Here is a 12,377-nt window from a genome sequence, read left to right on the forward strand (position 1 = left end):
AGACCCTTGTGAGCTCTTGGAGGATTGGCTACATCAGGGGGTGTGGCCTAATATGCAAAGGAGCTCCTTCTAAAATCCCACCCCCGTGAATAGTTATTTATAAGTAAAAGCAAGTAAAATCAAATTTCATTGTGTGTAATTTAAAAAAAAATTCAAAAAATCTAAATGCATTTTTAATTGTTCATTTTGGTTCCTCGCCCTGGGGAGTGAAAAGGGGACATAATTTTTTTAAATAATAAGTGATTCCTGGATGGAGAGGCTGGGTTGCCTTTCTTGAATTTTCAGACTGGGAGAGGGAAAGGATTTGGTTGCTGTGCAGTAATGCTTTTCAAGGCCCAGGGCAAATATCCTGTATGCATCCTTTAGGCTGCAATCCTAAGAACGTTTTCTTGGGAGTAAGCCCCACTGAATAAAATAGGACTTCCTCCTGAGTAGACTCGCTTAAGATTGCTCCCTTAATGTGTCATGAAAGAGCCAAGTTGGAGTCCAGTGACACCTTTAAGACCAATAAAGTTGAATCGCGGCTATAAGCTTTTGTGTGCATGCACGCTTCTTCAGGGACCAAAAATGTGTATGCACATGAAAGCTTATACCTTGAATAAACTCTGTTGGTCTTAAAGGTACCACTGGAATCCAACGTCGTTCTGTTGTTTCAGACCAACACGTAGGCTTCCCAATCCCCAGGTCCCACAGGGGGATCCCCCGGTTTTACAGGCTTCCCCCCTCCCCTAGCCAGCTGGCCGGCGGGGGAAGCCCCGCCCCCAGAGCCATCATGCACCTCCACGAATAATTCCCATAGGGAATGATGGGGAATTGATCCGCGGGTATCGGGGGCTCTGGGGGGGCTGTTTTTTGAGATAGAGGCACCAAATTTTCAGTATAGCATCTAGTGCCTCTCCCCAAAATACCTCCCAAGTTTCAAAAAGATTGGACCAGGGGGTCCAATTATATGAGCCCCAAAAGAAGGTGCCCCTATCCTTCATTATTTCCTATGGAAGGAAGACATTTAAAAATTTCTGCAGTCCCTTTAAATGTGATGACCAGAACTCCCTTTGAAGTTCAATTATGCTTGTCACATCCTTGCTCTTGGCTCCGCCCCCAATGTCTCCTGGCTCCGCCCCCAAAGTCCCCAGATATTTCTTAAATTGGACTTGGCAACCCTACCAACACGGCCGTCCACCTGAAACTCTCTTAATGCATCATGGCATAGGTTTAGCTTCAGTTCTGTTTTTAGATTTCTGGTTGGTTCTACAACCTGAATCCTCTTGGGTTGTTTAATGAACCTCCCCCACCACCACCCCCGGTGATTGCATTGACCTGCTCTGTGTAATCCCTTTTGATTCCTAAATGCGAAAGGTGGATTATAAATGGCGTAAATCAGGGGTGGCCAACGGTAGATCTCCGGATGTCTTTTGCCTACAACTCCCATCAGCCCCAGCCATTGGCCATGCTGGCTGGGGCTGATGGGAGTTGTAGGCAAAAAAAACCTCTGGAGAGCTACCGTTGGCCACCCCCAGCATAAATAAATAAATAATCTCTGACGAATATCAAACAACACTGAGAAGAAGTGAATATTACAGAAGTGAATGGACTGGCATGCCTTCGTTCATTTTGCGTCATTTATTTGGTGCCTGCAAGTTATATCCCATATTGGCCCAGCTTTTAGAGACTTCTGATGATTTTTAAGGTGCTTTTTTTTATTATTATTGATAATTCTGATTCGGAAATAACTGAATTAGTAGCAAAGTTTCTTTATGGCTCTATGGCTGCTCATCCCGATAAGTTTTTACTATGTTTTTTGCCTACAACTCCCATCAGCCCCAGCCATTGGCCATGCTGGCTGGGGCTGATGGGAGTTGTAGGCAAAAAAAAAAAACCCTAGTAAAACCGATCAGGTTTTACTATGTTGCGACTTTGTTTTTAGCTTGTAATCCTAATTTTATTCTGTATGGATCTTCTACTCTCCTAATCTGTAACCTGGCCGACCCTCTATTTTCTATTTTTTATATATGCCAATAAAGGCTTAAGCTTAAGCCAACCTTTAATGGCATATAAAACAATAAAGGCTTGTCTTGCGGAAGCGCAGAGAGCTCTGGGGAGCAATAAAGTTTTACCCGCAGCAACACGTTCATGTTTGGACGATCTCTTGTGGCTTTCTCTCTCTAGAGCTGCACGGTTCAGACCCCGCAAGGCCATGACTACGAAGGGCGAACGTACAGTGGGAAGCAAGTAAGTCCAGAGGAGGGCAGCCAATACGATGAGGGGGTTGGAGCACCTTCCCTATGAAGGAAGGCTGAAGACTCTCTGGGGCTTCTTAGTTGAGAAAAGACACGATGGAGGTTTATAAAATTATGCATGGGGCGGAGAGAGTTGACAAAGAGATTTTTTTCTCTCTCCCCCAGAATACTGAGAGCCAGTTTGGTGTAGTGGTTAAGTGTGCAGACTCTTATCTGGGAGAACCGGACTTGATTCCCCACTCCTCTGCTTGCAGCTTCTGGAATGGCCTTGGGTTAGCCATAGTCCTCGCAGAGCTGTCCTTGAAAGAGCAGCTTCTGTCAGAGCTCTCTCAGCCCCACCTACCTCAACAGGGTTTCTGTTGTGGGGGGAGAAGATAAAGGAGATTGTAAGCCGCTCTCTCTGATTCAGAGATAAGGGTGGGATATAAATCTGCAGTCTTCTTCTCGCTCTCGAGGGTGTCCAACGAAGGTGATAAGTGGTAGATTTAGTACGGACGAAAGGAAGTACTTTTATGCAATGAGTGGAAAGGTACTGATTGGATATATAGGAAAAAAATTTACAATAAGAGTAGTCCATCAGAGGAATGGGCTGACTCTGGAAATGGTGAACTCCCTCCCACTGGCCATCTTCAAGCAGCAGCTGGACAAACAATTGTCAGGGATACTTCAGGCTGATTCTGCATTGAGGGCGGATGGTTTGGACTAGATGCCCTCTATGGTTTCTTCCAACTCTATGATTCCACGATTAACATGTGGAATTCCCCGCCAGAGCGTGTTGTGATGGCGACAGGTATATACAGCTTTAAAAGGGGGCTAGGCAGATTCATGGAGGACAGGTCCATCGATAGATACGAGGCAGAACTTCTTCACACACACAAAAAATTGTTTAATTACATAGAATGTCGTGGCGGACCGGTCCTGCTTCTGTTAGCTGGCCCCGCCCCTGCCCACCCCTTCCTGGTATGCTGACCTGAGGGGGCAGTTCCACTCTGCTGCCTCAGGGTATTCGCTGCCACCACTGTCCCTCTCTGGGCTCTGGTTAGGTGGGACAGCCTCCTAACCCTCTGGACTCAGTAGGAACCCTGCTCGGGGCTTCCAAGGGATCTTTGGGGCTCCCCTGGAGAGTTGGCAACCAGCGGCTGTGCCCTTTCTCTCCACCCTAGGGACTCCCCAACCCACTCCTAATGTTCCAAGCGATTGGGGGAGCTAGGTGGTACAGAGGGACTCTACCTTTAAACAGACAAAATATTTATTTAAAGTATTTAACTATGTACAGGCATTTCAAAAAATGGACAGAAGGAATAAATCAAAGCAGGGAAAAAACGCTCCTTCTCTCCCTGACCTTCCTGTGACAGTTGCCAGAATGACTAACTGAACCGAACTCCTGACTTCCCGCCCAAAATTTCCTATATAAAAATTCAGTTCCCGCCCAGAAACTGGTTTACCTCTCTTGCAGCATTTTGGGAGACAGGCCTGAAGGACTTCCTGTCTCTCTAGGAGGCTCCCCCCAGAATTTCTGGTTCCAGACAGGAGGGGAGAGGGGGCCAAAGCCTGCCTAGAGTTTAATAGACTCCTCCAGCCAACTCCCAGTGAAATACAGTCCTATAATGGCGTTTTTCTACACGTTATTTTATTTTTATTGTTTAAAACACGTGTAATGATAACCCAATTTAATTTTTTTTTTAAAAATAGTTATAGTGAATTCACCTCTATATGGTGACATCTTCAAAGGCTTCTTCTACAGAACCGTGACCAAACTGGAGATGACTCGTTTAAGACGGATGGGCAAATACATCCATGGAATCAAACTGGAGAGCCAGTTTGGTGTAGTGGTTGTGTGTGGACTCTTATCTGGGAGAACTGGGTTTGATTCCCCACTCCTTCACTTGCAGCTGCTGGAATGGCCTTGGGTCAGCCAGAGCTCTGGCAGAGGTTGTCCTTGAAAGGGCAGCTGCTGTGAGAGCCCTCTCAGCCCCACTTACCTCACTGGGTGTCTGTTGTGGGGGAGGAAGAGAAAGGAGATTGTAGGCCGCTCTCTGTCCTTGAAAGGGCAGCTGCTGTGAGAGCCCTCTCCAGCCCACCCACCTTGCAGGGTGTCTGTTATGGGGGAGGAAGAGAAAGGAGATTGTAGGCCGCTCTCTGTCCTTGAAAGGGCAGCTGCTGTGAGAGCCCTCTCCAGCCCCACCCACCTCACAGGATGTCTGTTGTGGGGGAGGAAGAGAAAGGAGATTGTAGGCCGCTCTCTGTCCTTGAAAGGGCAGCTGCTGGGAGAGCCCTCTCCAGCCTACCCACCTTGCAGGGTGTCTGTTATGGGGGAGGAAGGTAAAAGAGATTGTGAGCCGTTCTGAGACTCTTCGGAGTGGAGGGCGGGCTATAAATCCAATATCTATCAACTGATGGACAAAGATGTTTGGCAGCCCAATGCACGCATGAGTCTTGGACCCTCATTTAGAGTGCAAAAAACTCAAATTGGGACTTATTTCTCAGATTACAAAATCTGCCCTACCTGGTTGCCCAGAAACAGCCTTTACTCGCCCCAGGTGACCAGGTAGATGGAACGTTTGTAAGCCCTGTTTTAAGGCTTCAAAATGACGGGATGGGAGTAGATTCAACGAATCCGGATGTTGGTTCTCAGCGGCATGTTTTCTCTTCTAGATTACTGGCGTGTCCATCTTGAGGGCTGGAGAAACCATGGAGCCCGCCCTCAGAGCTGTCTGCAAGGACGTCCGGATCGGTACCATCCTGATCCAGACAAACCGTTACACAGGAGAGCCAGAGGTACTGGGGCAGAGACGTAAGAACATAAGAGGAGCCATGTTGGATCAGGCCAATGGCCCATCCAGTCCAACACTCTGGGTCACACAGTGGCCCAAAAAGATGTCCCCCTTTCTGGGTCTGCTGTAGTGATACTTAAGAGTGCAATATTGCAGAGCAGTTAGAGCCTTATTTCCTGATGTTTTCTGATAGTGGGAGGAGAGCAATACTATTTAATAGATATCACTTAATGGGTTTTGCCAACCTGACCATTGTTTCCAACCAGGGAGCCAGTGTGGTGTACTGGTTAAGTGCGCGGACTCTTATCTAGGAGAACTGGGTTTGATTCCCCACTCCTCCACTTGCAGCTGCTGGAATGGCCTTGGGTCAGCCATAGCTCTGGCAGAGGTTGTCCTCTCGGCCCCACCCACTTCACAGGGTGTCTGCTGTGGAGGAAGAAGGTAAAGGAGATTGTGAGCAGCTCTTTGACCTCGTTTTTTTGTGTCTTCCGAAAGCCATTGTGGTGTAGTGGCTAATAGTGTCGGAGCCGGTTTGGTGTAGTGGTTAAGAGCGGTGGATTCTAATCTGGAAGAACCAGGTTCGATTCCCCACTCCTCCACATGAAGCCAGCTGGGTGATCTTGGGTCCACTACAGTTCTCTCAGAGCTCTCTCAGCCCCATCTGCCTCACCAGGGTGTCTGTTGCGGGGAGAGGAAGGGAAAGGAGATTGTAAGTCACTCTGAGACTCCTTCGGGTAGTGAAGGACAGGGTATAAAACTAAATCCTTCTCTTCCTGGGAAACCCAGGTTTGAATCCCCACTTGTGCCATGGAATCTGTTGGGTGGCCTTGGGCCTGTCACAATCTCTCAGCCTGGCCTACCTTACAGGATTGCAGTGAGCAGAAAATGAAGGAGAGAACAGTGTCAATCTGCTTCAGGTCCCCACTGGGGAGAAAGGCAGGTTAAAAATAAATTTAAAATAAATAAATCTCATTTATTTAGGACATTTATATGCCTGTCTTTTTCCTGAGCCTCCCAGAACCCAGGCAACGCTGGTCATCACCCAGTGGCCATGAGTTCTGCAGGTTAACTTCTATTCTGGGAATGAGCGGATCGGCAGGACGGTTTCCTCGCTAGCCGTTTTGCAAGCTCTCTTCTCTTTCTCGTCCAGCTCCACTACCTGAGGCTCCCGAAGGACATCAGCGAAGATCACGTGATCTTGATGGACTGCACCGTCTCCACGGGCGCAGCAGCCATGATGGCTGTGAGGGTGTTGTTGGTAAGAGGGGGAGCCAACGAGTCCCTTTCCCTTTGTCATGATCTGTGCTGTGTGGTGAGACAGAGGGAGCCTGTGAGGCCTGTGTCACAGTAGAAAGAGACATCCTACAATCCCCAGAATGCTTGACACTGGTTTCAGCCAGTCAGCATTCAAGTAGGCTCTGAGGGGAACTGTTTAAAAGCTCTCTCAGGAGACTAACACTGTTCTTTCCTCCTGAGAGGCCAAGCAAGAAGGAAGGCTGCTGTTAGGAGGAAAGACCCTCACTCTTAGGGAAAGAGTGAGCAGGCCGAGGCCTGGTGGCTTAACAGACTAAGGACAGTGAAGTCTAGTCACGTTAGGAACTTTATGCTTATTTTCCTTCACCCATGTAGTGCTGCCAAGCCCCTGGTCTGGGCGGGGAATCTCCCGCCTGGGAGGTTCTCAACCCGCCGGCCCCTGCGTTGCTGGCATGATGACGTCACCCAGAAGTGAAGTCATCAAAATGGCAGCGCCCGTGCAGGGCCGCTCTAGGCGTTTCCGAGAAAACTCTATGGTTTTTCCCAGACGCTCTAGCCCTTTGGGAAGTAAAACTCCGTGGTAGGTACCATAAAGTTTTAACCTCCCAAATAGCTAGAGTGTCCGGGGGAAAACCATAGAGTTTTCCTGGAAACGCCTAGAGCGGCCCCTGCAGAGGCGCCGCCATTTGTTGATGTCACTTCTGGGTGACGTCATTCCGTCACATGCGCATTGCGCACGTGAATGTACCCCGCCGAGGGATGAAGGGGACTTTCCCTTTGTTGATTTTCCTGTGTAAAATAAACCTTTTTTGTTATTCTTTGTTGCTCTGCCTGGTCTACATGCCTGTTTTCTTGGGCAAAGGGAGAGATCTGAAGGGCTTGGGAGGGGACTCTGGGCCTTCCCAGGGGACAGTTGGCAGCGCTATCTGGATCATTCATTCATTCATTCATTCATTCATTCATTCATTCATTCATTCATTTATATCCCGCCCTTCCCACAAAGATGGCTCAGGGCGGCTCACAACAGATAATAAGACAAAAATTAAATTAACATTTAAATATATAAGCAGTTAAAACAGTCAAAACATTTCAAACCTTAAAACATCAAACCTTATAACGATATGAGTAGCAAGAATCTGGTAAAGCTGCATTAGTTCCCATATCAGTTAGGTGTAAGCTAGCCGGAAGAGGGTTGTCTTACAGGCCCTGCGGAACTGAATAAGGTCCCGCAGGGCCCTCACCTCCTCCAGTAGCTGGTTCCACCATGTAGGGGCCATGACAGAAAAGGCCCTGTCCCTAGTCGATTTGGCGGGCTTCTTTTGGCCCAGGGATAGCGAGAAGGTTTTGGGTTCCTGACCTCAGTACTCTCTGGGGAACATGTGGGGAGAGACGGTCCTTCAGGTAAGCAGGTCCCAGGCCATCATGACACCCTTACAGCTGGAGTCCTCAGCGTGGCGCCCATGGGTGCAAGGGCATCCTCCAACTCTTTTCTTGGTGCTCATGGGTTTTTATAGGAAGTGGGTGGGGCCAGGTAGACCTCTGGCCCAGCAATGTTTTTTGATTGGCTGTGCAGATTTAAAAAAAAATGTCGGTTTGGCAGCAACGGCCAACCCAGCACAAGGATCTTCACTACGTGGCTGGAGGCAAGCTGCGGCAGCCAATATAGGGATTCTAAACTCTCAGGAAATACCAACATTTTTCGGGTTTGGTTCGAGAGAACCAGTTTGGTGTAGTGGTTAAGTGCACGGACTCTTACGTGGGAGAACAGGGTTTGATTCCCCACTCCTCCACTTACAGCTGCTGGAATGGCCTTGGGTAAGCCATAGCTCTCTTATTGGGAGAACCAGGTTTGATTCCCCACTCCTCCACTTGCAGCTGCTGGAATGGCCTTGGGTAAGCCATAGCTCTCTTATTGGGAGAACCAGGTTTGATTTCCCCCACTCCTCCACTTGCAGCTGCTGGAATGGCCTTGGGTCAGCCATAGCTCTCTTATTGGGAGAACCAGGTTTGATTTCCCCCTCCTCCACTTGCAGCTGCTGGAATGGCCTTGGGTAAGCCATAGCTCTCTTATTGGGAGAACCAGGTTTGATTTCCCCCACTCCTCCACTTGCAGCTACTGGAATGGCCTTGGGTCAGCCATAGCTCTCTTATTGGGAGAACCAGGTTTGATTTCCCCCACTCCTGCACTTGCAGCTGCTGGAATGGCCTTGGGTAAGCCATAGCTCTCTTATTGGGAGAACCGGGTTTGATTCCCCACTCCTCCATTTGCACCTGCTGGAATGGCCTTGGGTTAGCCATTGCTATTGCAGGAGCTGTCCTTGAAAGGGCAGCTTCTGGGAGAGCTCTCTCAGCCCCACCCACCTCGCAGGGTGTCTGTTGTGGGGGAAGAAAGTAAAGGAGATTGTGAGCCGCTCTGAGACTCTGAGTGGAGGGCGGAATATAAATACAATGTCATCATCTTTTTCCTCTTCTTCTTCCTCTTCTTTTTCCTCTTTTTTCTTCCTCTTCTTCCTTGGGTTCAAAATACCCAAACTCAAAAAATACTAATTTTGTGTGTGTGTGTGTGTGTGTGTGTGTGTGTGTGTATCCCCCTGCTTATATCCCTTCCTCCTCCTAGGACCATGATGTCCCAGAAGACAAGATCTTCCTTCTGTCCCTCCTGATGGCCGAGATGGGCGTCCATTCCGTGGCTTATGCTTTCCCTCAGGTGAAGATCATCACGACGGCTGTAGACAAGAAAGTGAACGATCTCTTCCGCATCATCCCTGGCATTGGTAAGTAACAGGGCTCCGGAGGACTTCCCTGGCCGAGATGGAGGATTTTTTAAATTCCTATTTCAAAGATGTTATTAAATAATAAAGGCATTTACAAAATAAATGGAAACATACAGGACCTGTGAAACTCATGCAAGAATAAAACATCGCATCATGAAAAGCCGGTGGTCTAAACCAGGGGTGTCAAACAAGCAGCCCGGAGGCCGAATCAGGCCCCCAGAGGGCTCCTATCAGGCCCTCGAGCAACTGTCATCTGCTTCCTTCTCCCTCTCTCTTGCTCCCTTCTGCATCACAGCTTGCTTTGCCAGGCTTGCTCAATCGCACAGAAGCTACAGAGCGAAGCCTCTGTTTTCTTCGCTGGCTGAGGCTTCTCCCTTGGAGAGGAAGGGGTGGAGGGATAGCTTGCTTTGCCAGGCTCTCTCAATCGCACAGCAGAGCTACTGAGCCAAGCCTCTCTTCCTTCTATTGGCTGAGGCTCCTCCCCCTCCTGGTCCCCTGGGGAAGGAAGGAAAGAGCCACAGCTTCCTTTGCCCACTTCCCTGGATCCCATGGGAGAAAAACAAAGAAACCACCTTTAAGACCAATGAGTATTAATGTTTTAAGCATGTTTTTAAAAAAACCTTAAATTGTGTTTATCTGTGTCCTTTATACAGTTTATGTCTGCTACCTAATCTTAAATAGGTACATACAAGGCTTTTTTTTTTGTAGCAGGAACTCCTTTGCGTATTAGGCCACATATCCTTGATTTAGCCAATCCTTCAGGAGTTTACAGGGCTCTTAGTACAGGGCCAACTGTAAGCTCCAGGAGGATTGGCTACATCAGGGGTGCATGGCCTAATATGCAAAGGAGCTCCTGCTACAAAGAAAGCCCTGGGTACATACATGGCCCAGTCTGACATGACCTGGTCCGGCCCAGTATAGCCTCGCCCGACAAAGTCTCCGTTATGTCAGATTCAGCCCTCATAACAAATGAGTTTGACACCCCTGGTCTAAATGTTCAAAACGTTTATAATAGTGCTATTTTCCATAAAGACTTAAATATATGCTCAGTTGGCTTTACTGAATAGATAGAAAATTGATTTTAAAAAATAAAAGAATCAGCATCCTGAGTCATCCTAAGCCTGGAAAGACATAGAAACATAAGAGAAGCCATGTTGGATCAGGCCAATGGCCCCTCCAGTCCAACACTCTGTGTCACATAAGAACATAAGAGAAGCCATGTTGAATCAGGCCAGTGGCCCATCCAGTCCAACACTCTGTGTCACATAAGAACATAAGAGAAGCCATGTTGAATCAGGCCAGTGGCCCCTCCAGTCCAACACTTTGTGTCACATAAGAGAAGCCATGTTGGATCAGGCCAGTGGCCCCTCCAGTCCAACACTCTGTGTCACATAAGAGAAGCCCTGTTGGATCAGGCCAATGGCCCATCCAGTCCAACACTCTGTGTCACATAAGAACATAAGAGAAGCCCTGTTGGATCAGGCCAGTGGCCCATCTAGTCCAACACTCTGTGTCACATAAGAACATAAGAGGAGCCATGTTGGATCAGGCCAATGGCCCATCCAGTCCAACACTCTGTGTCACATAAGAACATAAGAGAAGCCATGTTGGATCAGGCCAATGGCACATCCAATCCAACACTCTGTCACATAAGAACATAAGAGAAGCCCTGTTGGATCAGGCCAATGGCCCCTCCAGTCCAACACTCTGTGTCACATAAGAGAAGCCCTGTTGGATCAGGCCAATGGCCCATCCAGTCCAACACTCTGTGTCACATAAGAACATAAGAGAAGCCCTGTTGGATCAGGCCAGTGGCCCATCCAGTCCAACACTCTGTGTCACATAAGAACATAAGAGGAGCCATGTTGGATCAGGCCAGTGGCCCCTCCAGTCCAACACTCTGTATCACAGAAGAACATAAGAGAAGCCATGTTGGATCAGGCCAATGGCCCATCCAGTCCAACACTGTGTCACATAAGAACATAAGAGAAGCCCTGTTGGATCAGGCCAGTGGCCCATCCAGTCCAACACTCTGTGTCACAGAAGAACATAAGAGAAGCCATGCTGGATCAGGCCAGTGGCCCCTCCAGTCCAACACTTTGTGTCACATAAGAACATAAGAGGAGCCATGTTGGATCAAGCCAGTGGCCCCTCCAGTCCAACACTCTGTGTCACATAAGAACATAAGAGAAGCCATGTTGGATCAGGTTAGTGTCCCATCCAGTCCAACATTCTGTATCACACAGTGGCCAATACAAACACACACACATATATATACACACACACATACACACGCACTGTGACTAACAGCCACTGATGGACCTCTGCTTCCATCCAATATGGAAACAAAAGGAAACAAAATTTAAAAGAAAAGAAGAAAAAGAAACAAGTAAAGGGAGTGAGAATGAAGTATGTTAAGAAGAGAAGAGAAAACAGGAAATTATCAGGAGAGAAACTTATGATACATCATGTCTGTGAGTGAAATGTCATGGGTTGCCATATCATTCAGAAGCGGATACAATTTTTCCATCAAAGAGGTAGTTCTTGGCAATACGCCCTCTGTAGAGTTTTGTGAGCAAAAATGCTGCTTTGTGAGCTCCTGGCTTGAAAGTTGTGAGCGACTTCATAAATTAGTGTGCTCCGGGGGTCATCCTTCCTGAGTGAAGACAAGAATGTGTGAGCCAGAGGCTAGAAAACTGAGCTAGCTCACACAACCTCAATGTAGAGGGAACACTGGTTCTGGGATAGATTTCAGTTGAAGCCTATTGGTCAGCAATCTTTTCTGCAAGAAATTGATCCCAGATTTAATGGGGCATTTTGAGTTGATCACACACGAACCACATGAAGTTGCCTTTTACTGAATCAGACCATTGGTCATCAAAGTCAGTATTGTCTGCTCAGACTGGCAGCTGCTCTCCAGGGTCTCTGGCAGAGGTTTTTCCCATCACCCTCCTGCCTGGTCCTTTTAACCAGAGATGCCAGGAATTGAACCTGGGACCTTCTGCATGCCAAGCAGAGGCTCTACCAGTGAGCCACAATTCCTGCCCACAGCTCTCCAGAGTCTAAGGCTGAGGTCTTTCCCATCACCTGTCTGGTCCGTTTTTAACTGGAGATGCCGGGGATTGAACCTGGGACCTCGTGCATGCCAAGCAGCTGCTCTCCCGCTGAGCCACAGTCCCTCCCCACTTGGGATGAGTATGAGGAAAGGGCAGATGCGGCTGTGATCAAGAACCAGGCTTCTGATGGGTTTTACTCACTCACTCTCTCTCCCAGAGCTCCAGTTTGGTGTAATGGTTAAGTGCGTGGACTCTTATCTGGGAGAACTGCGTTTGATTCCC

At 48.2% G+C, this 12,377-nt stretch overlaps 2 protein-coding genes across 3 annotated transcripts in view; both read left to right on the forward strand.

The window, feature by feature from the left end:
- The window catches only part of LOC132590764 (uridine-cytidine kinase-like 1), a 40,899-nt gene extending 31,852 nt beyond the window's left edge, over positions 1 to 9,047 (forward strand). Inside the window, exons 7-10 of the mRNA XM_060263691.1 lie at positions 2,167 to 2,229; positions 4,893 to 5,015; positions 6,162 to 6,269; positions 8,883 to 9,047. Coding sequence (XP_060119674.1) covers positions 2,167 to 2,229; positions 4,893 to 5,015; positions 6,162 to 6,269; positions 8,883 to 9,047 — 459 coding nt within the window. The remainder of the gene's footprint in view (positions 1 to 2,166; positions 2,230 to 4,892; positions 5,016 to 6,161; positions 6,270 to 8,882) is intronic.
- DNAJC5 (DnaJ heat shock protein family (Hsp40) member C5) overlaps positions 1 to 12,377 on the forward strand; it is a 188,003-nt gene that overhangs the window by 79,960 nt on the left and 95,666 nt on the right. The window lies entirely within an intron of this gene.

Source organism: Heteronotia binoei, chromosome 2 (assembly GCF_032191835.1).
Source record: "Heteronotia binoei isolate CCM8104 ecotype False Entrance Well chromosome 2, APGP_CSIRO_Hbin_v1, whole genome shotgun sequence".
Lineage (NCBI taxonomy): Eukaryota > Metazoa > Chordata > Lepidosauria > Squamata > Gekkonidae > Heteronotia > Heteronotia binoei.